The sequence below is a fragment of the Podarcis muralis genome, chromosome 17 (assembly GCF_964188315.1).
Source record: "Podarcis muralis chromosome 17, rPodMur119.hap1.1, whole genome shotgun sequence".
NCBI classification, from domain to species: Eukaryota; Metazoa; Chordata; class Lepidosauria; order Squamata; family Lacertidae; genus Podarcis; species Podarcis muralis.
The window spans coordinates 36,967,757-36,991,355 of NC_135671.1; the positions used below are offsets into that span (position 1 = coordinate 36,967,757).

General features: G+C 47.9%; 1 protein-coding gene across 2 annotated transcripts; it reads left to right on the forward strand.

Moving 5' to 3' along the window:
• Positions 1–1,074: 1,074 nt before the first annotated feature.
• Positions 1,075–20,671, forward strand: PLP2 (proteolipid protein 2). Of its 2 annotated transcripts, none has more exons than XM_028712498.2 (5): positions 1,075–1,279; positions 12,984–13,139; positions 14,852–14,947; positions 17,406–17,496; positions 19,945–20,671. In XM_028712498.2, exons 1-5 carry the CDS (start codon positions 1,190–1,192, stop codon positions 19,962–19,964), a joined length of 453 nt encoding a protein of 150 aa, XP_028568331.2. In that variant the 5' UTR covers positions 1,075–1,189; the 3' UTR covers positions 19,965–20,671. The 2 variants fall into 2 exon arrangements, with proteins under 2 accessions (XP_028568331.2, XP_077777075.1); XM_077920949.1 differs by lacking the exon at positions 1,075–1,279 and adding an exon at positions 1,598–1,813.
• The last annotated feature ends 2,928 nt before the right edge of the window (positions 20,672–23,599 follow it).

Below are 23,599 nucleotides of genomic sequence, written 5' to 3' on the forward strand. Positions count from 1 at the left end.
AGGCAGCAGTTATGAGTTATCAGTTCAACCTGATTGGCAAGAAGTACAAGCAGTACTAAAAGGGACGCGGGTGGCGCTGTGGGTTAAACCAGAGCCTAGAGCTTGCCGATCAGAAGGTCAGCAGTTTGAATCCCTGCGATGGGGTGAGCTCCCATTGCTCGGTCCCTGCTCCTGTCAACCTAGCAGTTCGAAAGCAAGTAGATAAATAGGTAGCGAAAGTGCAAGTAGATAAATAGATATCACTCCGGCGGGAAGGTAAATGGCGTTTCCGTGTGCTGCTCTGGTTCGCCAGAAACGGCTTAGTCATGCTGGCCACATGACCTGGAAGCTGTACGCCGGCTCCCTTGGCCAGTAAAGCAGGATGAGCACCGCAACCCCAGAGTCGTCCGCGACTGGACCTAATGGTCAGGGGTCCCTTTACCTTTTTAAGCTCTAGGCTATGGTTTTCCCAGTAGTGATGTATGGAAGTGAGAGCTGGACCATAAAGAAGGCTGATCGCCGAGGAATTGATGCTGTTGAATTATGGTGCTGGAGGAGACTCTTGAGAGTCCCATGGACTGCAAGAAGATCAAACCTCTCCATTCTTAAGGAAATCAGCCCTGAGTGCTCACTGGAAGGACAGGTCCTGAAGCTGAGGCTCCAAGACTTTGGCCACCTCATGAGAAGACTCCCTGGAAAGACCCTGATGTTGGGAAAGATGGAGGGCACAAGGAGAAGGGGATGACAGAGGACGAGATGGTTGGACAGTGTTCTCAAAGCTACCAACATGAGTTTGACCAAACTGCGGGAGGCAGTGGAAGACAGGAGTGCCTGGCGTGCTCTGGTCCATGGGGGTCACCAAGAGGCGGACACGACTAATGACAAGTTGTTATTCTATAGCCGATTACTTCTCGTTTCAGGGAACTTCACGGTCATTTCTGTTGTTCTGTGTAATTCCTTGGTTCCCCGACGGTCTTTCTTTCCCCGGCCCTCTTCCTCCGGCTGCCCTTAAAGAGGCAGCGGCGATTACCCAAGACGCCCTGCCCAGCCCGCCGCCGCCGCCCCACCCCGCGGGCCGCCCTCCCTCCCCGCCCGCCCTCGCCTGGCGGAGCCCGCGCTTGGCAGGAGGCTGCTGCCAAGAGAAGGAGCAGAGCCGCGGCGGGAAGCGAAAGCGACGTCTCCCCTTTCCGAGCAGGGGCGCCGCGCTGCCATGGAGTCGTCCAGCAACGCCGAAGGGTGCATGGGCCAATGCACCGGCTTCATGCGCACCCACAAGGGAATGATCCTGCTGGCCGAAATAGTAAGAGGGCGCGCACGGGCCGGAGGGATGGCGCGATCTGCAAAGGAGGCGGGGGCGGGGGGGTCCCTAACTTCGCGGGGCGGCGGACGCTGCGCTTTGCCCAGAAAACTTCTTTCTCGCGTTTCCATAACCCAGCTCCCTCCGGACCCCACGTCCAGCAAATCGACGAAGTTCAGGTTTTCCAAAGTGGTTGGGAGGGATAAGTTGCAGCCGGGGTGCTCCAACCTGACGGTGTGGGTCGGGCGGAGTCTGCCCCCCACCTCCCACTTTATAAGTGGCTGGGCAAGAACAGGCGGTCACGTCCGTTAGTGGCGCCCGCCGAAAGTTGTTGGCATGTGTGGCACCGGGCGGAGGGGCTTCCTTCGCCACCCAAACCTTCCCCAGTTTCCTCGATGTCCGTGCCAGCCCGCTTCCCCGCGCTGGGGATGGAACCCAGGCGTCCGGGGTGGCTTCACCGCCCCGCTGGAGATTGTGCCCGGGCGGGGAAACGCCCTGACGGGACAGACAGCGCAGCGCTGCCTCGGCCGAGGAAGAGTTAAGGAGGAGGGGCGGCGGACGTGTCTCCCGCGCGTCGTCGGGCCGCGGGTGGAGGAGGAGGAGGGTCACGGGACGGCTGCTGTCCAGGGGGAGAGAGAGAGGGAGGGACGGTGTTGGGAGACCGAGCGGGGGCCCCGCAAGCCCAAAGGGGATGGATGAGCGAAGGGCAGTTGTCCCTTCAGTTTCTTCCAACGGCAGTGAGCCCTGGACGCCTGAAGCGCGTCGGTTTGCATTCGCTGAGCTCCGCTTCTCTCTTCCTGCTCGCTGCGCTTTCCCTTCCTGTTCCTTATTGCAACTCGATCTCGCCCTGGCGCTTTGCTTTGCGCGAGTTCGGCACCGTTAAGCTCCGCGGGGCAGAGACCCATCGCTTGCTGCGTCCCCTGGGCATGGCGAGCATAGGGAGCCAGACTTCAACAAGCCGGGCTTCCCGGGTCCTCCCCTCCCCTCGATGCCTGCGGGTTTGGAAAAGCGGCGAGGCAGAGGAGGAAAAGGCGCTTTGCAGTCCCAGGCAGGTTCCTGTCCCCGCGGCTAGCGGTTGTTCGACGGCCTTGGGGTGCCCCGAAGCCTGGCTGCTTGCCTCTCCCTGCCCGCGCAGGGCCTTGGTTTTGGGTGCGGCTGAGCGTGTGCCTCGCTGGTCGCCTCCCCAGAGCGCCGGGTGCGCGCATCGCGGGTGACTCACCGTTCCCGTCTCTGGGCACAGAGTGTGTGTGTCTGGCACGGTAATTGGGAGTGTCTCTTTGCGGTTTGAATTTACAGCAGTAGTTGCTAAAGAGTTGCAAGCTTGTAGGACCATGTGGTCCTGCTCCACCTCCCTATGACATAGATGGGGAAGGATAGGTTCTCCCCACCCTTCTGAATAGCAGTATATTTATCCTCACTAGTTGTCCTGGGACTTAGTACGGCTTTTATTTATCTGAAAATAGAGCTGAACTTGCACCACCCATCACACGGCCTCTTGCTTTCAGAGGGGTTATTCTTGCTTCTCACGCGGTTGTTCAAGGGGTACAAGTTTCTCCAGAAAAATAAAAGCGACAACCCTCCTGCTCTCTCATAACTTGCCCACAAGAACTGCTTCCAAGTAAACCTGTTTTGGCAATGCAAGCCAGAGCAAGGAAGCTACGCAGCCTATTTCAATACCAGGGTTCAGCGCTGGAATATGTGGAAGGGATGAGAGTGTTTCTGAGCATGGGGAGTAATGGAGTCACACCCACCCACCTGGGATTAGGGGGGTGGGCACAAGATCTTTCAGACCAGAGGTTGGCACTACCAGGCAGCTTTGCTCTGTATCCCTTGGGGGTCTTAAATCCCCCCCCCAAAAAAAAAGCTTATTAAAAAGCCTCCAGACAAATCATTGGGAGAATATGTCTATTAACAGCAAGACAAGGAAGTAGAGCTTCCACGTTCAGTGGCAGTAATGTCAGTGAATACCAGGAGCTAGCTGGCAGGAACCCTGAGCAACGTACAGGGTAACGTTTTGCGTTGGGGAAAGGCTGTCACTCCGTGGCGGAACATCTGATTTGCACGCAGAAGGCCCGGGTTCAACCCCTGGCATCTACAGACACAGCAGGGAGAGATCCTGAAACCCTGGAAAGCTGCTGCCAGCCAGTGCAGGTGGTCAGAGGTCTGATTCAGTCGAAAGCACCTTGCTACATCCTCTGTGCAAATCCCACTTGTCTGCTCTTTACCTACCCCTGGAGAGTGACTTTTAGGAGAGGAGCAGGATTCTCCCTTCGTCTTTTCAAAGAGGCATAGGACAATATGGCTTCTGTCTCCACTATGGGTGTAGCCCTTTCTCTGCCATCTGTGGCAGAGAAGTTGTTGCTCTCCCCCCTCCCTCTTTCACAAATCTTTGCCACCTCCATTAATAATTAACAGAAACCGTTTTTTCTCATTCAGTTTTTCAGCCCTGAGAATTGGAAGCAGAACCTGGACGTCTTGAGTCCTAATACGAGTATTTTATCTTCACAAAGTGGAGGATCTTAGGAATGTGGAAAACTGCCTCATGCAAAGTTTTGGTTGGTCCAAAAAGGATGTGCTTTAGCCAGCTTTTTAGACCTCTTTTTTCTAAGGGCTTAAAGCACAGCTGCAACTTCCCTCCTTTTGCATGATTCCTTGTTTGCCATGTTATCCTCACAACAACCCTGTGAGGTAGGGCTGAGGAGAGCGACTGGGCCAACAACTCTCACGGAGCTTTGTGACTGAGTTCGGTTTATAACTTGGGATTTTGCAGTCTTAATCCAACCCTCTGTAACCGCAGCACCACACTAATTCTGTGTTATGGAAACCAAACAGGAGATTGCTATTACTCAAATGCTGCAGGACCAATAATCTACCTTTTAATCTTAGAGCAGAGCATGTTCTTTAAGGCTGCAGGGCTAGGTGTTGTATCTGCGTGGGAATGACAGAGGGTTTTCCTTTTTTCAAAAAAGCGGGGCCTAGGAATAAATAGCAGGTCCCAACAAGGCCCACAAGGAAGGTGAAGAGAACAAGGGAAGGATTTATGCTTGCCTGTGCCGTGCTACGCCCTGTCACTCCCAAGGGCTCTGGGTGCAGGTGCGAGTGCTGCCTTGCCTTGTTTTTAAAATAGCAAGCAAAGACCACATGTTCATTGAGTCAGTTTCTCTTTATCCATTGGAAGCCACAGTGGCTCCCATCTTTGTGGGATAAACAAAACAACACTCTCTGTGTCTGACTGCCCCGTTAAGGCCCAAATACAGAAGAGAATGTGGATTTGTTCCATATCGATTGAGGTGAAGTAAGTCCTACTGCTTAGTCTCCGTACAGTTGCCGTATCAGATTAGAACATGGGTAGGCAAACTAAGGTCTGGGGGCCGGATGCGGCCCAATCACCTTCTAAATCCTGCCTGTGCACAGTCCGGGAATCAACATGTTTTTACATGAGTAGAATGTGTCCTTTTATTTAACATGCATCTCTGGGTTATTTGTGGGGCAAAGGAATTTGTTTATTTCCCCCCAAAAAATATATATAGTCTGGGCCCCCACAAGGTCTGAGGGACAGTGGACCGGCCCCCTGCTGAAAAAGTTTGCTGACCCCTGGATTAGAATCACGCCAGTGTAGTGTTTGGAGATGAGCAACCTGGTGTGCTCTAGATGTTGCAGGACTGCATCTCCCATCATGTCTGAAGGTGGCCCCTGTTGGCTGGGGCTGATGGGAGTCAGAGTCCAGCACTGCTTGGAGGGCTAGTTGAGAAGTTGGAAGAATGTAGCAGCCTAATGTCACCTAAAACCTGCTCCTGTTTCACTGGAGATGCCAGGCATTCAACAGGGGAGATTTTGCATGCCAAACAGATACTCTACCATTGACTTGTCTTATGGCCAATCATAGCATTGTAGAATGTAGAGATGGAAAGGGACCATGAGGGTCATCTAGTTTAACCTCCAATCTTTGGCCCAACTTGGGGCTTGAACCCAGGGCCCTGTTCTCCCAACTGAGCTACCCCTTCTTATATATCAGGTTCCCCATCCCTGATACAGCCTGGCAAAGGAAAACTATTATTTTAGACCATTCAACCCATTCTTTACTTTTACCCAGTCTTTTGTTGACAGTGTCTTCTGACATAGCCATGCTATGTAGGTGACACACATTCAAGGATGGTTCTGAGACAGTGTGCAAGGCTGTCATTTGGGAATTGAGGGGAAATTGCTCCTGCTCAAGGTTGCAGTTAGGTGATTTCTGACTCTGGTCTTAGAGTTCCTCCAGACTTCCCTTTGCTCTGTGCTTTCCAGACACAAGTCCATACTTTAAAGCTCTGCAGCCAAGCAGGGTTTTGTTTTTGTTTGTCCTAGTGCTTTCCCCAGGAAAACCTACGTTTTACTGCTGAATTGGAGCAAATGGCAAGCTGCAGAAAACACACACCTCTCCAACATCTTTTAGTCATGTTTTGGGAGTGGGGGGGGGGGAATTCCAACCAGCTTTACTAAGGACCAGTGAAACAGCAAAACAGTGAACTATCTTTCTATATCCATAGAAATATCCCTCAGGCCTTATGTTAAAAAGGGGGTGGGGAGTGAAGGAAAATACATTGCTGGTAGAATAAATGTGAGAAGCCCTTTCTGCAAATATCCACAAACTAATGTGGATCAGCAGTAGCTATTATTATACGTTACAGGACAGTAGATTCTGTTATTAGCAGAAGTTATTAACATTATACATTACACAGTATTTTTCATCGTTTTGAGACTTGTGGGTTGAATTAGGTTAGTTTGTTAGAACAAGACGCACTCTCCCTTTTGGAAAATGTACAAGCATGTAGTTAATTCAGTTAGCATTCATTGGAACTAATGGGTTCCTTGTAATGCTGAGAGCAAGTATGAAGATATTTGGCTGGTTCTTGGCCTACGAAAGCTGGATTAAAAATCACACTAGGGATGGAATCCACAGAAGACAAATTGGGAAGTATAGCTTAGTAGTTGGAGGGCCTGTAGTCTCCCCCCACCCACTGCTACATTTCTATTATTTAAGCTCATTGCCCAGTCCTGTGATTCCCCTCCTCCTGTCAGGTAGCTAAATTCAGAATTACCCAAAGTAGATAAATAAATGCAGGCAGCAGCATTGATTCACTAGGGGTGGGTGGGGAGAACACTTTCAAATATCAGAAACTTCTGTTAGGACTAACTAAAAACCACACTAGTTTTTGAATGTCACCGTCTCCCATAGGGTTTGGGTTTGCTTTGGGGTTTTTTAAACCAGCCCACGCATCAGTATTTGAAAGCAGCTCAATGCGCAGGAGATAATGGCGACTGCCACTCAGTCACAAGCTTCACTTGCCTATATCTATGCAAGAAGCAGTCGTTGGTTGGCCCCAAGAGCTTATATCCGTTTCTGCACAATTGGCAAGATAACTTCAGTTGTCTGTTCCAAGCCCTTTTAAAAACCCATTTCCTTTTCTCTCTCAACTTTGCCCATGTAACAGCTCTATCCCATGCCTGGGGTGGAGGACACACGCTTAATTCCTTTCCACGTGTTATGGGAAAACTCAACATATCCCACCTTTTTGCTGTAATTACAATGATTTGGCACATACAGGGATTCCCTGGTGCTCAAAGCACCTCCCATACATTAGCTTGATAGTAATCCAACTGTTCCTGCAAGGTAGGGCACCCCCACTATGCTCATCTTGCGGATGAGAGCGGTTTGGTGCCCTAAGGCAGCCTGGTGAGCTCATGGCTCAGGGGATGTTTTTAAACTGGGGACGGTCCCAGCTTGCATTCTTGGTTCATCTGTCAGCATTGTGCCTGGGGGGGTGCATGTTTTCTGCCCTTGGCTGCTATCTGCTTATCTCCCACTTGGACTACTGCAATGCGCTCTATGTGGGGCTACCTTTGAAGGTGACCCGGAAACTACAACTAATCCAGAATGTGGCACCTAGACTGGTGACTGGGGGCGGCCGCCGAGACCACATAACACCGGTCTTGAAAGACCTACATTGGCCCCCAGTATGTTTCCGTTCACAATTCAGAGTGTTGGTGCTGACCTTTAAAGCCCTAAACGGCCTCGGTCCAGTATACTTGAAGGAGCATCATTCTACCTGGACACTGAGGTCCAGCGCTGAGGGCCTTCTGGCGGTTCCCTCACTGCGAGAAGCCAAGTTACAGGGAACAAGGCAGAGGGCCTTCTTGGTAGTGGCACCCGCCTTGTGGAACGCCCTCCCACCAGATGTCAAAGAGAACAACAACTACCAGACTTTTAGAAGACACCTGAAGGCAGCCCTGTTTAGGGAAGCTTTTAATGTTTGATGTATTACGGTATTTTAATATTTTGTTGGAAGCCACCCAGAGTGGCTAGGGAAGCCCAGCCAGATGGGCGGGGTATAAATAATAAATTACTCTATTATTATTATTATTATTATTATTATTATTATTATTATTATCCTTCTTCAGCGCTGTCTTGTGCCTTTCCTTTGATTCTGCCACCCCCTATATTAGAAGTTCTTTCTGTGCTGCTGCTTTTAACTCTTTGGCATTCCTTTTGGGCTCTTCCTGTGGCAATTCTCTCCCCGCTCTTTATTTCTGGCCTGTGAAAGTGGAGGCCTGTTCCTTTACGTTTTTATTCTGGACCTTGGCATACTTGGCAGGAGGCTCCTAGTTTGTTTAGCTGTTGCCCCAGTGATTCCCTTCACACACACACACACACACACACTGCTTCCGCCTGGCGTGCTGGCAACCCCAGTGTGCTGACGAACAGATTGGCCCTTTGTTTCCATGGTCCACAACTGGAATGTCTAGCTGTAATTGTGTCTACCGGTTGCCACAGCTGGAACATCTCCTGCAAGCGCTCTTCCTTCGTTGGAGGAGAAGCCCTGTGCCCTCAGACATCTCTGGAGAATGCATGCCTAGGAAACCCATGTTAAATCCCTGGCATGTTTAGCTCAAAAACGTATTTGGTAGCAAGGCTGAGTGGTGGGTGGCGGGCAGGGAGACCCATGCTTGAGAACTGGAGAGGTAGAGACTCTGCCATCTATATATAGAGAGCACAAGTGAGTGAGACTCGAGGCCAAGGCATGCTTATTTTTCTCTCCAAGATCTGCCCGTAAATAGAATTCGAGTCCTTCAGGCTCTGGCAGGTTAATTTGCCACAAAGCAGATGGAAAATCCCTTGCCCCAAGGTACCTATGTAGCAACAGTCCCCACCACACCCAGATATCCTTTGGGGTGTCCCTCTTTTTTTAAAAAAGTTTTTATTAGCAATTTCAACATAACAAAGTATCAAAACATATTATATTCTTTATTTTCCCCCTTTCCCCCCCTCCCCCAGAGACTTCCCTCAGCTCCTCTCTCTGATTTCTCAGCACATATTACTCTCTGCATTTAAAAAAATATATACATATCCTTACATTATCTATCTGCCATGTTATCAACCAATAAATCTGTGTATGTTTATTCAAAACCTGCAAAGGAGTTCAATTCATTCTGTTGTCTTTTTAGATAATTTGTAAAAAGCTCCCATTCTTCCTTAAAGTCACAGTTGTCCTTGTCCTGCAGTTTGTATGTCAATTTAGCCAACTCTGCATAGCTCATCAATTTTTCTTGCCATGGGGTGTCCCTCTTGATACATTGACGTATGAAAATAAATGGCTGCTAGATTATGTTACCAAGCTAGAAAACTTTTTCATCTTACATGCAGCATAATGTCACTTTGTAGCTTGTGTGTGTGTGTGTGTGTGTGTGTGTGTGTGTGTGTGTGTGTGTGTACACAAGCATACTGCCAGCTACTTGGAATGCAAGCAAATATAAATCTCTGGTTTTTAGTTTGGGGGCTGGAAATCCACTAAGCTGTTAATTTATCCTGGTGCCCAACATGCTGGTTTTGCGCAGAGAAGCAAGGAGTGAGAGTGAGAAATCTAGTGTGCGTCCAAGCCACACTTTTGAAAGTCTGCCTTCAGCAATCTCTAAAGGCCCTCACCCCTTTCATGGGCTGTGAAAGTAGCTTCATGAATCAAATTATTGGCAAGGAAAACAGGCCCTGATGCCATCGTGCAGAACTCACTGACTCAGAGTTTCCCACCAATTTCCTTGGTTCGTCCACCTTCCTTCCAAAATTGGTTCAGTTCCTCCAAAGCCGATCTAAGTGAAATTGTGGAGAAATTCTCTCTGAAAGGCTGGAACGCCTGGTCAATGGAGCATGGTCACTTTTGGAGACAGAAGGTTGGCAGACTGGTCCAAACATCTCCCATGTAGGGAAAACTGAGGTTAGGCTAAAAGGTAAAGGTAAAGGGACCCCTGACTATTAGGTCCAGTTGTGGCCTACTCTGGGGTTGCAGCGCTCATCTCGCTTTACTGGCCGAGGGAGCCAGTGTACAGCTTCCGGGTCATGTGGCCAGCATGACTAAGCCGCTTCTGGCGAACCAGAGCAGCACACGGAAACGCCATTTACCTTCCTGCCGGAGAGGTACCTATTTATCTACTTGCACTTTGACATGCTTTTGAACTGCTAGGTTGGCAGGAGCAGGGACCGAGCAATGGGAGCTCACCCCGTCATGGGGATTCGAACAGCCGACCTTCTGATCAGCAAGCCTTAGGCTCTGTGGTTTAACCCACAGCGCCACCCGCGTCCCGAGGTTAGGCTATACTAGTTTTAAATGCAGGTGAGGATTATAGCTGAATGCTTCTTTGTCAAAAGCATCTAGGTTGTGCTGTGCTAGCATACTGGGGCAGGCGGAGATGTACCCAATACGCTGGAGTATTTACAAAGAAAAGATCTGAGCATATCAGACCACCCTGCTCAGCAGGGCAAGCCCAAGACATTTTGGCACCTGAGGCAAACCGTAAAATGGCGCCCTCCACAGGGAAGAAGGGGTGAGTGAAGATCTACATTGGGAACAAGGATGGAAGGAGACCAGCAGTACTTCCAATTTGCCAATAGGCCACTACAGTGGTACCTCAGGTTACAGACGCTTCAGGTTACAGACTCCGCTAACCCAGAAATAGTACCTTGGGTTAAGAACTTTGCTTCAGGACCTGCCAAGGAAACTGAAGAACATTTTCATGTTGCGACAACGGCAGCAAGAGTCTTAATAGCACAAGGATGGGAGAATGACGAAATCCTGACCAAAGAACTGTGGCAAGAGAAACTGATGGATTATGTGGAACTGGCGAAATTGACACACAAATTGCGTGATAAGGACAACTGTGACTTTAAAGAAGAATGGGAACCTTTTACAAAGTATTTAAAGAAACAACAAAATGAACTGGACTCCTTGAATAAACATACACAAAATTATTATTGATAACATATAGACAGATAAATTGAGGATCTTTACGATTTTATAATATGCAGAGAATAACATGTGCTGAAAAAAAACAGAGAGAGGAGCTGAGGGAAGTCTGGGGGAGGGTGGGTTTTTCTTTTGGGGAGGGGGGAGGGAAAATAGGCGGAGAGAAATGATGATGACATGTTTTTAATAAATTGTTATGTTGAAATTTCTAATAGAAATATTTTTTAAAAAAGAAAGAACTTTGCTTCAGGATGACAACAGAAATCGCGCACTGGTGGTGCGGCGGCAGCAGCGGCAGGCCCCATTAGCTAAAGTGGTGCTTCAGGTTAAGAACAGTTTCAGGTTAAGAACGGACCTCCAGAACAAATTAAATTCTTAGCCTGAGGTACCACTGTATAGAGGGAGCAGCCAAGGAGGGGGCAGATCCAGCCTTGCAGAAGCATGCTGGAGTCGTTGCTGCCACTGCAAGAGCAGCAGTGGACGGGGCATTCCTTGGAGGCTGGATCTGCTGTCCCAGTCAATTCTGCTGCCTGCGGCAGCTGCCTCACCTTGCCTCATGGGTGGAGCGGCCCTGTTGCCTAGGCATTCCAAGTGGTTCAGTCCCAAGAAGACTGCTGAGTGTGTTTCATTTCTTTGTTTTCACACCAGAATTATTAACAGTTTTATACTGAGTCTCAGCTAATCCTGCAACAATCCTGGTAATACCTGACCAGATATCAGAGAAATAAATTGTCTACTGCAACTATATACCAATATTATTATTATTATTATTATTATTATTATTATTATTATTATTACTATTACTATTACTATTACTATTATTATTTTATTATTACCCCATCCATCTGGCTGGTTGCCCCAGCCACTCTGGGCAACTTCCAACACATACAAAAATATCAAACATTAATAGTAACAATCTGATCCAATATAAAAAGTCACAATAACTTTAAATTTTATCAAACAAAGCAACATTCAACAATCCATCAGAATCTAACAGAAAACAGTAAAATTAAACATCAGCAAATGATAATTACAGTGGTAGCTTTGGATGCGAACGGGATCCATTCCAGAGCCCTGTTCGCATACTGAAGTGAACGCAACCCATGTCTGTGCGGCTGCACATGCGCGGGTCTTGATTCCCTGCTTTCGCGCTTGCGCATGACGTCATTTTGAGCATCTGCGCGAGCGGCAAAACCCGGAAGTAATGCATTCCATTAGTTCCAAGCCACCGCAGAATGCAACCCGAAAACACTCAACCCGAAGCTACTTCAACCCGAGGTATGACTGTAAACAGTTTACACTTATCAACCACAAGAAGGAATTACCAATCTATAATCAATGAAAACAATAGCAAATTGTAGTGCATAAAATACCATGAAACATACAAAACCATGTAAAAAGATCAAATTGAGAAATAAGGACACACAACTTATAAAACTATTTAAAAAAAATTAAAATACCCCTGAACTCCTCTCTTCCCAGCTTCTGGTCTGGGAAAGGCTTCCAGGGCTGGAATATGGGGCAAGGCAGGTGGAAATGGCATTGCCTGATGAGGAGGAAGAAAGTCTCTCTCCCCTCATAAAATGATATGTCATTATATGACCTGTTTACAACAACTAACTAGGGCTGGGTGATATCCGGTTTTCAACATTGTGATATATCACCATCTAAACATTATGATATATTGATCTATGCCACTGAGCAAGCAGAAATGCTCACACTGACAGAACAATCTCCTGAGCACGATGTTGAATTCCACCCACAGGCTCCATCAGTGGAGGGAGAATATAGCCGTTGTGGCTGCTAGCTGAGCAGTTATAGCAATAGGACTACGGCAAAGGGAAATATCTGCCTGCCTAGCTAACAAGGACTGTTGATAAGTTTTTAGGCACCAGGCAAAATTATTTCTCTTTAATCAGGCCTTTGGCTGATTCTATGTCCTTTTAAATGCGTTTGTGGGAGGGAGCATTACTGGTTTGGCTTTGTTCTTCCTTTTATTATGTATTTTGTGTTCTCATTTTGCATTTTTATGTTGTGAACAACTCTGGGATCTTCAACGGGCAGTATATATTATAATTTAATAATAGTAATAATAATAATAATAATACAATATAATTATATAATATAATAATATTATAATTATTAATACTTATTTTATTTATTTATTTATTATTATTATTATTATTATTATTATTATTATTATTATTATTATTATTGCTGCTGGAACAGGTAATTTTCAGTCCTAGGGTTTCACTTCTGAACCCCAACCTACCGTATTAGCTCTTTGAAAAATGCTTCATTTATGATTCCTATTAAGTCTATTATTTGTACCCCACCCACCTGACTGCCAGCTCTTCTCTCGGAGCTTGTCTTCCCCCCTCCTTTTCATGAGTTCTGCCCTTTGACGGCTCTTTTTCTCCTTTCTCTGCCAGATTGCCTGCATCCTCATCCTGATCTGCTATGGGGCCTCCGTGACACCAGGCTACTCGGGTTTAGCCTGCTTCATGCTCATTTACGGCATTGTCATCTTCATCTTCTTCATGTGTAACTTGCACCACCAGATCACTTTCATCCACTGGGGATGGACGGTAAGACTTCTCTTCTGCCCCTGGCACTGGGGTGGGGCAGAGCATTCGCACAGGATTCCCAAAGGGCCTGGGAATGTGGGGCCCACGCCACTTTACAAGAGTCTTCCCCACCTGGGACTACAACTTCCATCACCCCCAGTCAGCATGCCCAAATCATCTGGATTGCGGGCAAGAGGGGGGCAGATTAGGTTGTGGTTCAGTGGGGGAGAGCAGCTTGCATGCGTCTGTTGCTTAAAAGTGTAGGCCAGGCATAGGCAAACACGGCCCTCCAGATGTTTTGGGACTACAACTCCCATCATCCCTGACCACTGGCAGGGCCTTGCAGAGCCAGGCAGAGGCCCGGGCCAGGTAGATAATGTGTCCCCCCCCTTTTTTTTTTTTACCCTGGGGATAACTGAAGTCTTATAAATAAGTAAGTATATAAATAATTTTCACAAAAGTTATGCTGACAAATAATTTTATTTCAAGGCTTGAACCGTATCTGCATATAAAGACAAAATGGAAAATATGGATATACAATAGTGCTTTTTAAAAATACATAGGGAAAAGGATTATTTTAAGTATTTACATTTAAAAATGCTTTCCTAGCTTTCTTTTCTGCTAATTCTTGAATTACGCAGAAAAAATCAAGCAACTTCACCTTATCGTGGTTTATGTTTATCATTGCTAAACCATTTAGGCATTCCATTTAGGCGAGCCATTGTTGATCGAAAGAAAGACTTAATATGCCCCCCCCCCCTCTGTCAGAGCCTGACCACTGGTCCTGTTAGCTACTCAACCTATTTGGTAATCTGGTACTGACACTTTCCTACTAGCTGAGAAGAGTGTGGAGCAGGACCAGCGAGGGAGGTGGTCTGGGCATGGACTGGGACATTGATCGAGGGACAGGCAGAGTCCTGGAGAACAGCATTGAGCCCCCAGGCCTGAGGATTCCCACCCCTGGTTTAAAGCAATGAGCAAACTGGGGCACTGTGTCTATCTGTGCCAAGGGTTCTCCACTGAAACAAACCAAATTCTTCATTTTAATATATCCTGCCTACATTGCACTGAGTAGAACAGGGGAGGGCGACCTCCTGGCAACCCGTACAATGTGTTTGTATGTTCTTTACTTAGCTATTAGGGACACGGGTGGTGCTGTGGTCTAAACCACTGAGCCCCTTGGGCTTGCCAATCGGAAGGTTGGCAGTTTGAATCCACGCAACAGGATGAGCTCCCATTGCTCTGTCTCAGCTTCTGCCAACCTAGCAGTTCGAAAGCATACCAGTGCTAGTAAATAAATAGGTACCACTGCAGCAGGAAGTTAAACAGCATTTCCGTGCACTCTGGTGTCTGTCAAGGTGTCCCATTGCACCAGAAGCAGTTTATTCATGCTGGCCAAGGAAAGCTGTATGCGGACAAACGCCAGCTCCCTTGGCCTGAAAACGAGATGAGCGCCACAACCCCATAGTCTCCTTTGATTGGACTTAACCATCCAAGGGTCCTTTACCCTTTTACCTTTATAATTCACTATTTAAAAAAAGCAAGGACTTAAGGTTGGACCACCTTAAGTCTCAAAAAAACCCCATCTACGTTGAAGTTATGGTGGTATTAAAAATATGTGTCAGTGATTGGCTCAGAGGTAGGTGGTTGGCTCAGCTAATCCTGCTTTAACTTCTTTGACAACCCTAGTTCCAGTATTAACTTTTTTCTCCCTTTCTGTTGCCTCCTTTTAGGATTTCATAAGGGCTCTCATTGGGGCTGTTGCTTTCCTCATCACGTCCCTTATCGTTCTCATAGGACACAGAGATGGAGCTGGCATCGCAGCTGCGGTACATAAAAGCTAACAAAAATTCACGGAGGGCAGGGAAAGGAAGCTGGAGTGCTGATTTGGCCAGCAGTGGGAATATGTAGGAATGTTGCTGTGAATGGGGAGACACGTGGCACATTTGGGCTTTGCTAGTTGGAGAACTTGACCTAATGGTCAGCGGTCCCTTTACCTTAGAGGGACATGGGTGGCACTGTGGGTTAAACCACAGAGCCTAGGACTTGCCGATCAGAAGGTTGGCGGTTTGAATCCCCGTGACATGGTGAGCTCCCATTGCTCGGTCTCTGCTCCTGCCAACCTAGCAGTTCAAAAGCACATCAAAGTGCAAGTAGATAAATAGGTACCGCTCCGGCGGGAAGGTAAACGGCGTTTCCATGCGCTGCTCTGGTTCACCAGAAGCAGCTTAGTCCTGCTGGCCACATGACCCGGAAGCTGTATGCCGGCTCCCTCGGCCAGTAAAGCGAGATGAGTGCCACAACCCCAGAGTCGGCCATGACTGGACCTAATGGTCAGGGGTCCCTTTAACTTTACCTAATTGGAGAACTCTTGTAAGGATCTCCTCTACACCCCATTTAGCAGGCCCCTTTGAGAAAGGACTTCCAGACACAATAAGAGGGCTCTCTGCAGGCACAGCTATATTAAGGTTACCAGATTTTTTTCAAGAAACCCGGGGACACTTTTCAACTTCAGTAGGAATGAATGGATTTTGTCAGGGGACTGATTTGTAAATCTAGGGACTGTCCCCGGGAAACGGGGACGTCTTGTAACCTTAAGCTATATGGCATGCATGCAGTAAGTGGGGAGATAAAAGTTGTTCATCCTTTCGTGGACATCCAGTGAAGCTGAGCTTTGGAAGGTTTAGGACAAATCAAAGAAAGGGCACATTCAAACTATGGAAGTCACTTCCGCAGGAGGCAGCAAAGGCCACCAATTTGGATGGCTTTAAAAGAGGATTAGACAAATTCATGCTTCTGAATACCAGTTTCTGGAAACCATGGGAACTGGGAGGGCTTCTGTTTTGCTCACTGGTTTCCCACCGACATCTCGTTGGCCAGTGTGAGAACAGGAGGCTTGACTACATGGGCCATTGGCCTGATCCAGCAGGCTATTGTTATGTTCCTTCAGGAGGCCCAGCTACCAGTCCAGGTTCATATCATATTCTGTGTCGCAGCCCTAGCAGCAAGCAGTCTGGCTTAGTCTCCATGAACCAGTTGCCTCCTTCAGTATGTGGCAAATTAGCCAGCCTGGACCACTGTCTTGTCAATATGCATGGGTAATCCCCAAATGCGGGGACGCGGGTGGCGCTGTGCATAAAACCTCAGCGCCTGGGACTTGCCGATCGCATGGTCGGCAGTTCGAATCCCCGCGGCGGGGTGCGCTCCCACTGCTCGGTCCCAGCGCCTGCCAACCTAGCAGTTCGAAAGCACCTCCGGGTGCAAGTAGATAAATAGGGACCGCTTACTGGCGGGAAGGTAAACGGCGTTTCCGTGTGCTGCGCTGGCTCGCCAGAGCAGCTTTGTCACGCTGGCCACGTGACCCGGAAGTGTCTGCGGACAGCGCTGGCTCCCGGCCTCTAGAGTGGGATGAGCGCACAACCCTAGAGTCTGTCAAGACTGGCCCGTACGGGCAGGGGTACCTTTACCTTTTTAATCCCCAAATACTGTGCCCAATTGGCTGTGCAAGATCACATGCCTCCGTACCCAAAAGTGATCACTACGTATGGTCCTTCAGTGGTATAAATTTGGTGCCTTTCTGAAACAGTGTGTGATTGATTGGCTGTGCCTCTGCGCTGTGAATCCTGTATAAACACAACTGGGGCCCATTGTACTGAATACACATTATGCTTTCAAAGCATATTCAAAGCACATTCTTTCCCTCAAATAATTCTGGGCACTGAAGTTTTAGGGTTCCTGAGAGTTGTAAACTGCACTTTGCAGGGTCTTCAAAGGTCCAGTGTGCACTACAGCTTTGTGTTGCAGTGGGTTTCCTCCTGTTGAGTTCTTGGGTCTTTTCTTCATCTCCCAAACACAAAGCAGTTTGCTTATGGCTTTTTCACTTTTGCAGTCACCATTTTGCCAAACAGGAGTCTGAAACAATGGATATACTGTTGGGTACTTTCAAGCCATGCTGATTTTTTGGGTGAGCATGTGCTTTAAATCGCTCCCACTTGAACTCAGTGGGACTTCAGAGAGCTTAACTTTGTCCAGCTCGTGCCCCAAATAAATGCACAATCAGTGCAACCGAATCAAAATTGCCATGCCTCTCGGCGCAAGTAGTTACTTTAATTTAGAAGAGGCAAAATGAAGCTTGAAAACCCAAATAGAGGAATAAATGGGACTATTCTACCAAAAGCAACTGTCAATAATATAGAAAAGTCCACTTTTTACCTGGAGTACAACTGCAGAAATGTACTCTTAAAAGCAGATGGAGGCCTATACTAAACTTGCACTTCCTTCCGACAGGTGATTGGAATGCTGACAGGAATCCTTTTTGGCTACGATGCCTACACCATCTTACCAACCCTCAGGAAATCACATGCAGCAGCTCCCACTGGTAGGTCTTCTCTGTGCAAGGAAGAGTGTGATCCTGTGGCAATTGGCGGCTCTTAGATGGCTTTTGCTTGGTGCATCAGTAATCAGCCAGCCAGCCAGACATAAGAGAACTTGCCAGCTAGTACGCACACACGGTTGAAGGGTTTGCATGCTGAACAAGCCCAACTCTGTTTCGTTTCATTTGCAAGCCTCAGCCTTCCTCACTCAAGGCCCTGGCTGAGTTACCATTCAAGTTCTAACTGCTCAGAAGCTGGGTGCCCTTTCCTGTTTACTCTGCATCCAATTCTCTCATCCAATCTCTCATCTGCATCCAAATCTCTCGTCCAATGGGTGAGAGATAGCTCAGTTGGTAGAGCATGAGACCCTTAATCCCAGGGTGGTGTGTTTGAGCCCCACGTTGGGCAAAATATTATTGTATTGCAAGGAGTTGGACTAGATGACCCTCGTGGGCCCTTCTAACTCTACAATTCTATGATTCTATGATTCAATCCATTCCCATTGCCGGCGTGGTAGGTTGTGAGTTCCATAAACACTGTGCTTTGATATGTTTCCCTAGCAGGGGCACCATGGGCTGAGGGGGCCCCAAAATTTTCAAGCAGGTGACCAGGTCCCTTCAATATCCCACAGCCTACCCATGGCAGGTATGGGCCTCATCAGGCCTCCCCACAGCTGGAGCTTCCCTTTTAAAATGCAGTGGTACCTCGGGTTACAGACGCTTCAGGTTACAGACTCCACTAACCCAGAAATAGGACCTCGGGTTAAGAACTTTGCTTCAGGATGAGAACAGAAATCACGCGGCGGCAGCAGTGGGAGGCCCCATTGGCTAAAGTGGTACCTCAGGTTAAGAACAGTTTCAGGTTAAGAATGGACCTCTGGAATGAATTACGGTAAGTTCTTAACCGGAGGTACCACTGTAGCAGTTTGACACCAGAGCAAATTTCTCTCCACTTTTACTGTGTGAATAAAAGGTCATGCTTGCAGACCTTCAAATTGTAGTTGTGATGGACTTGGGATTAGAACATGCAGTGGAACCAGATGATGGAGAAGCAGGATGGACAAGTCAGGCAAGGATGAGAAGAGGGAAAACATTGTGAAAAAGCAGCCAGGTCCTATTCAACAGTCCAGGAAAAAGGGAAGGTTTGCAAGTTGATCTTGTGATTTTGCAAGTCACACTGACTAATGTTTTTGCTGCGTACACCACTTGTCTAATCTCCCTTGTTGAAGGTCCATGGTTCCACTTGGAGGGCAGGAGCTATGTTTTGTATGGTATTACAGTCATAGTGGCTAAGCCCCTCTTCTGCACTGCAAGGTGCAGTCATTTGTAGGTCGATTAATGCACCACTCACTTGACGGTGCCTTGTCTGTGTTTCTGCGATGATTGTTCGTTTGTTGTTGTTGTCTTGCCCAGCCTACCAGATGTTTAACTGCTATTTACAGCCTTAGAAATTAGCACATTTTGCAGCTGGCTTTTGACCAAGTGAAGATGCCTGGATTCCAGGATGGTGTCTGACATCTCCACCACATGGAGATGCATTCCTGGGGATCCTTGGGTCTGGACTGTTTTCACACACTAATAGCCCATCCTGTCAAATTCTATCCGTTATATTTTATCTGCACAATCGGAATGAATTTCTGGAACCAAAATGCAAGAAAAATCTGTGCAATCTGAGCAGGAGCAGTCTCAGAGGTCAGAATAGGCCAATATCAATGTGGACTGTCGCTGGATCAAGTGACATTTCTTCTTTAAGTTCTCCAAGCTCTTAACTGAGCTCAAGGTTGTCCTCTGAACTACTCAGATGTTTAACTGTGAACCAATCCCAGTCAGTCCAATCATTTCAAAAATAAGACTTTAAAGCTGTCTTGCCCCAAAATGGCAACTAGGCATTCCGTTTTGGCGATTGTAACCTTGGTTTAGGGCAGGCACCCCCAAACTCGGCCCTCCAGATGTTTTGGGACTACAATTCCCATCATCCCTGACCACTGGTCCTGTTAGCTAGGGATGATGGGAGTTGTAGTCCCAAAACATCTGGAGGACTGAGTTTGGGGGTGCCTGGTTTAGGGAGACATTTGGCCCCTAGCTTATATATCGGAGTTTCTAACACTGGCTTATATACTAAAGTCATTCCCAGAAGAGCCCCATCTCCTTAAGTGTAACTAGATATACTCAAAGCAATTGACCAAGTTGAATGGTCATTTGTGTTAAAGATACTGGAGATACTGAGTGCGGAGAATCGCTTTCTTCACTTAGCAACCATGTAAGTCAGTGGTGTGGTGCCCGCCTCTTTTGCCCTCCAGAGAGGACTGCCATCTCTCTTCTCCACTCTCTGTATTAGCGACAGAGCTATTTTATCTTATATTATTTTCTGCCGATTCTGTTGTTCCTTGTTCTTTATCATTACTTTTTACATTGAAAACATGATGATTTTGGCATTTCTCTGCTCCTTTACAGGTCCTTCAGATGGGATGTGAAGACACGCCGTTCTCTTGCTTCCACATCATGACTAGGCCCCAATCCTGGACCCATCACCTTTGGCTTCCTGCTGGATCTCCTGGTAGAAAACTACCCCAGTCTATAAATTTGACAATGTCATCCCTCTCTTTTGGACGTCTCAGTGAGGTTCACCAATTCTTGAGAAAGATAATTCCACTCTTATTTCCGCCAACACTCTCTCCTATTTCAGACTTACCGTAATTGTGGAAAACAAAGGTAGCTTCTGTCAACTTGACAAAAGAATTATTGGCCCCCATTAAATGGGATTATTGAGGGAGGACAGAGAGGGGAAGCTTCAAATCAATTTAGGGGCTCAAGCAGTTTACACAGTGGGCTGAGGGGGGAGGAAATGGGACCCCAGGATTCTATCTCCAGTTCTAGGAAATGTGGGGTGGAGAATGGAGTGGAAGAGAACTCCACACACTCATTTTAAGTGCCTTCCTTTTTCTGTGCCTCAGTTTCTCCTCATTTAAAATGGGGAGAGCGGACCAGAGGCTGGTGCTTGCATCTACTTAGCTTATGCTCACTCTGGGGTCTCCAGCCTAAGAGATCACTATTTTTAAGAAACATACTGTAATAAAAAAAGCTTAGGGAGCATGTGTTTTGATGACTCTAGAAGACAATGGACCTAGTTCCTTTGAATGTTGTTGAGAATTTATTAAACCACCTCGACTGCCAATTATAATGGAAGTGATTGCCTTTTTTGTTGTTGAACTAACACTCAAACTTCATCTCTCCCAGGCAGCCTTCAGCCAACCTGCCCAATATGGATCTCTCTTTTCTCTCCTTCTTCCCAGCACATTTTGCTAAAGGCATTCTTTACCTTTCACCTCACACCCAGTTACCCTGGCAACTGTCTGTCTGCCCTGGCCCAAGATCCCTCTTAAATGGGCCATCAACACATTTCTGTCATGTTAGCGCCTCTATCCCAGATGAGGCCCTGGCTTGGAAAAAGATTAGCCAGAATTTTTCCTCTGGACTGCAGTCTTCCCTTCAATATTCCAAATGATCAAAATCCTACCATTTATTAATTTCCAGGGTTTAGGGGGTCCCCCAAAAAACTCACAACAATATAAATATATAAAGCCACTTCCCCACCGCTCCTTGCACATCTGTGCTTCATGTGCTGCAATTCTGCATAAACAAAAATGTGATTGCAAAGATGTTTTGGAGTTGGGTGGGTGACACCTGCTGGAATTTTATATCGGGGGGTCTGAGTCATATCTTGGGGGGTCAGAGTGTGGGGCTCCAATGCTCTGCTTAGTTTTATTTCCTCTTAGTTTATTGCTCCCACTCTAATGTAAAATGAGCAAACATTTCAGAATGGGGAAATAGATGCAAATATGCCCACTTTAATACCGGTCACAGAATCCAGTTTCCTTGGAAGAAAACTTGAGTTGCTTTGGTGTAGACCTTCTGCTTTTTATTTTGGTGTCATGCCAAGTGGTCCTAGCCTTGGTTATGGGCTCTGGGTGATATAGATATATATTGATATACAGTGGTGCCCCGCAAGACGAACGCCTCGCAAGACGGAAAACCCGCTAGACGAAAGGGTTTTCCGTTTTGGAGGCGCTTCGCAAAACGAATTTCCCTATGGGCTTGCTTCGCAAGACGACAGCCCATAGGGAAATCTCCGGGACAGCGGGGAAGCGCAGCGCGTCTTCCCCACTGTCCTCGGACCTCCACCCGCCGCCCGGCTTTGGAAGGCTCCTCCGAAGCCGGGCGGCGGGGCGGGAACGCCTCCCTCCGAAGCCGGGCGGCGGGGCCGCGAAGCCGGGGCGCGCTGATCTCAGCGCGCGCAGGCTTCGGCATGCTGGCAACTCTCCGCAAGCAGCCGGAGCGCTCCCGCTGCTTGCGGAGAGGTCCGCGAAGCCTGTCCAGGACAGCTTTTGAAGGCAGGGGGGGGGGAGCAAAGACTTTCGCCCCCCGCCCGCCTTCAGAAGAGGGACCTCTTCTGAAGGCGGGCGGGGGGCGAAAGTCTTTGCTCCCCCCTGCCTGCCTTCCCGGGGGCTTTTAAATCGCCCTGGACAGCGGAGAAGTCCTCCGCTGTCCCGGGCGATTTTAAAATGCCGCCTGCCAGCATTTTAAGATCGCCCCGGACACGGAGAAGTCCTCCGCTGTCCCGGGTTTTTTTAAAATGCTGGGGGTGGGAAGAAAAGCCCTTGTCCCCCCCCCCAGCCTTCAGAAGAGGTCGGGGGACAGACTGTCCCCGGACCTGGTCTGAAGGCGGTTTCCATAGGAACGCATTAATTGATTTTCAATGCATTCCTATGGGAAACCGTGCATCGCAAGACGAAAAACTCGCAAGACGAAGAGACTTGCGGAACGAATTACTTTCGTCTTGCGAGGCACCACTGTATATGCAAACAGGCCAAAGGGTACAGGTGCTTTTTGCTTGTAGGGGAATGAGGAGCTGTTGCATCACATTATTCTTAAGATTTTATCTTTCCCCCCTATGGATTGTGGGCAGAGAGAAGGGAGGAAGGGGGAGGTATGTTTTCCCTATCCCACCCTCACTTCTCTGTTGCTCTTTCTTCCCTTTCCTATCCGTCCCTCAGGCAGTTTGATTTTGTGTGTGTGCGCGCGTGCTTGTTCAGTGAAACAAGTGTTTTAAAATGCAAATAAAACATGGCTGAATTAGTACTAACATCTGCTTGCTCTTTTGAGTGCCTTTATAAACACTTCTGGCCACATACAGAATTTTCTGTACAGCCCCTGTAAGACTTTCCTTGCTGCCCTTTGAAAGAAATTCCGTTTTAAAGCACACGGTATCTAGCCCTCGTGTAGAGATAAAATTCTGATTATACAGACAAGGCACCATTCTGCAGGGGCCAAAATCACTGCACGCTGTGACTTATTTATCCTTCTATTCCTTCTCCCACCCGCCGACCTTCTTTCCCTCAGTCTAGTTTCTCTGCTGCCATGAGGGCCAGATGGAACAGCCAAATGTGGCCCCTGGAGCAGCTTGGCAGGGCTTCTGTTTTTTAAATCTCTAATTGCATTGGATTTTGTGCATGTGGTGGAAAGAGAAGTCTCCGAAAAGACCCCCTTCAGAAGGACAATCATGAGCTCTTTGCTTGTTCCCATCCCACTGAAGACCTAAGTTGTTGCGATCTCAGAGGGGCTAGATTGATGTGGTCATTGCCGTTCTACACTCATAAATGTTTGGGGCTAGGAAGTGATCCAAAGGTACTTTGCTGAAGTGAAGCAGACTCTACAGAATGCCTGAGACCACCTGAAAAAACAGATACAGTGGTACCTCTGGTTACGTACTTAATTCGTTCCGGAGGTCTGTTCTTAACCTGAAACTGTTCTTAACCTGAAGCACCACTTTAGTTAATGGGGCCTCCCGCTGCCGCTGCGCCACCACTGCACAATTTCTGTTCTCATCCTGAAGCAAAGTTCTTAACCCGATGTACTTGTCAGGGGTTCAGGAGCAGAGGGACAGGAAAGGGAGGAAGTAGAGACCGAGGGAGAGGAATCTGAGGGAGAAGTCAGCGAGGGTAGCCATCCGAGGTCTCTAAGTCTCTCCAGTGAATCAGAGGATTCACAGAAAGGGGCCCCAGTGGTCAGAGCCAGGGGGTTGCCAGAGGGAACACCCCAGGAAGGAGGG

Bases quoted from the DNA above. Each gene is read 5' to 3' on its own strand.
- PLP2 (XM_077920949.1), top strand. From the start codon at position 1,613: ATGTGTGGCACCGGGCGGAGGGGCTTCCTTCGCCACCCAAACCTTCCC. The intron at 1,814-12,983 runs GTTAAGGAGGAG...TTTCTCTGCCAG, and splicing joins GCTGCCTCGGCCGAGGAAGA to ATTGCCTGCATCCTCATCCT. The intron at 13,140-14,851 runs GTAAGACTTCTC...GCCTCCTTTTAG, and splicing joins TCATCCACTGGGGATGGACG to GATTTCATAAGGGCTCTCAT.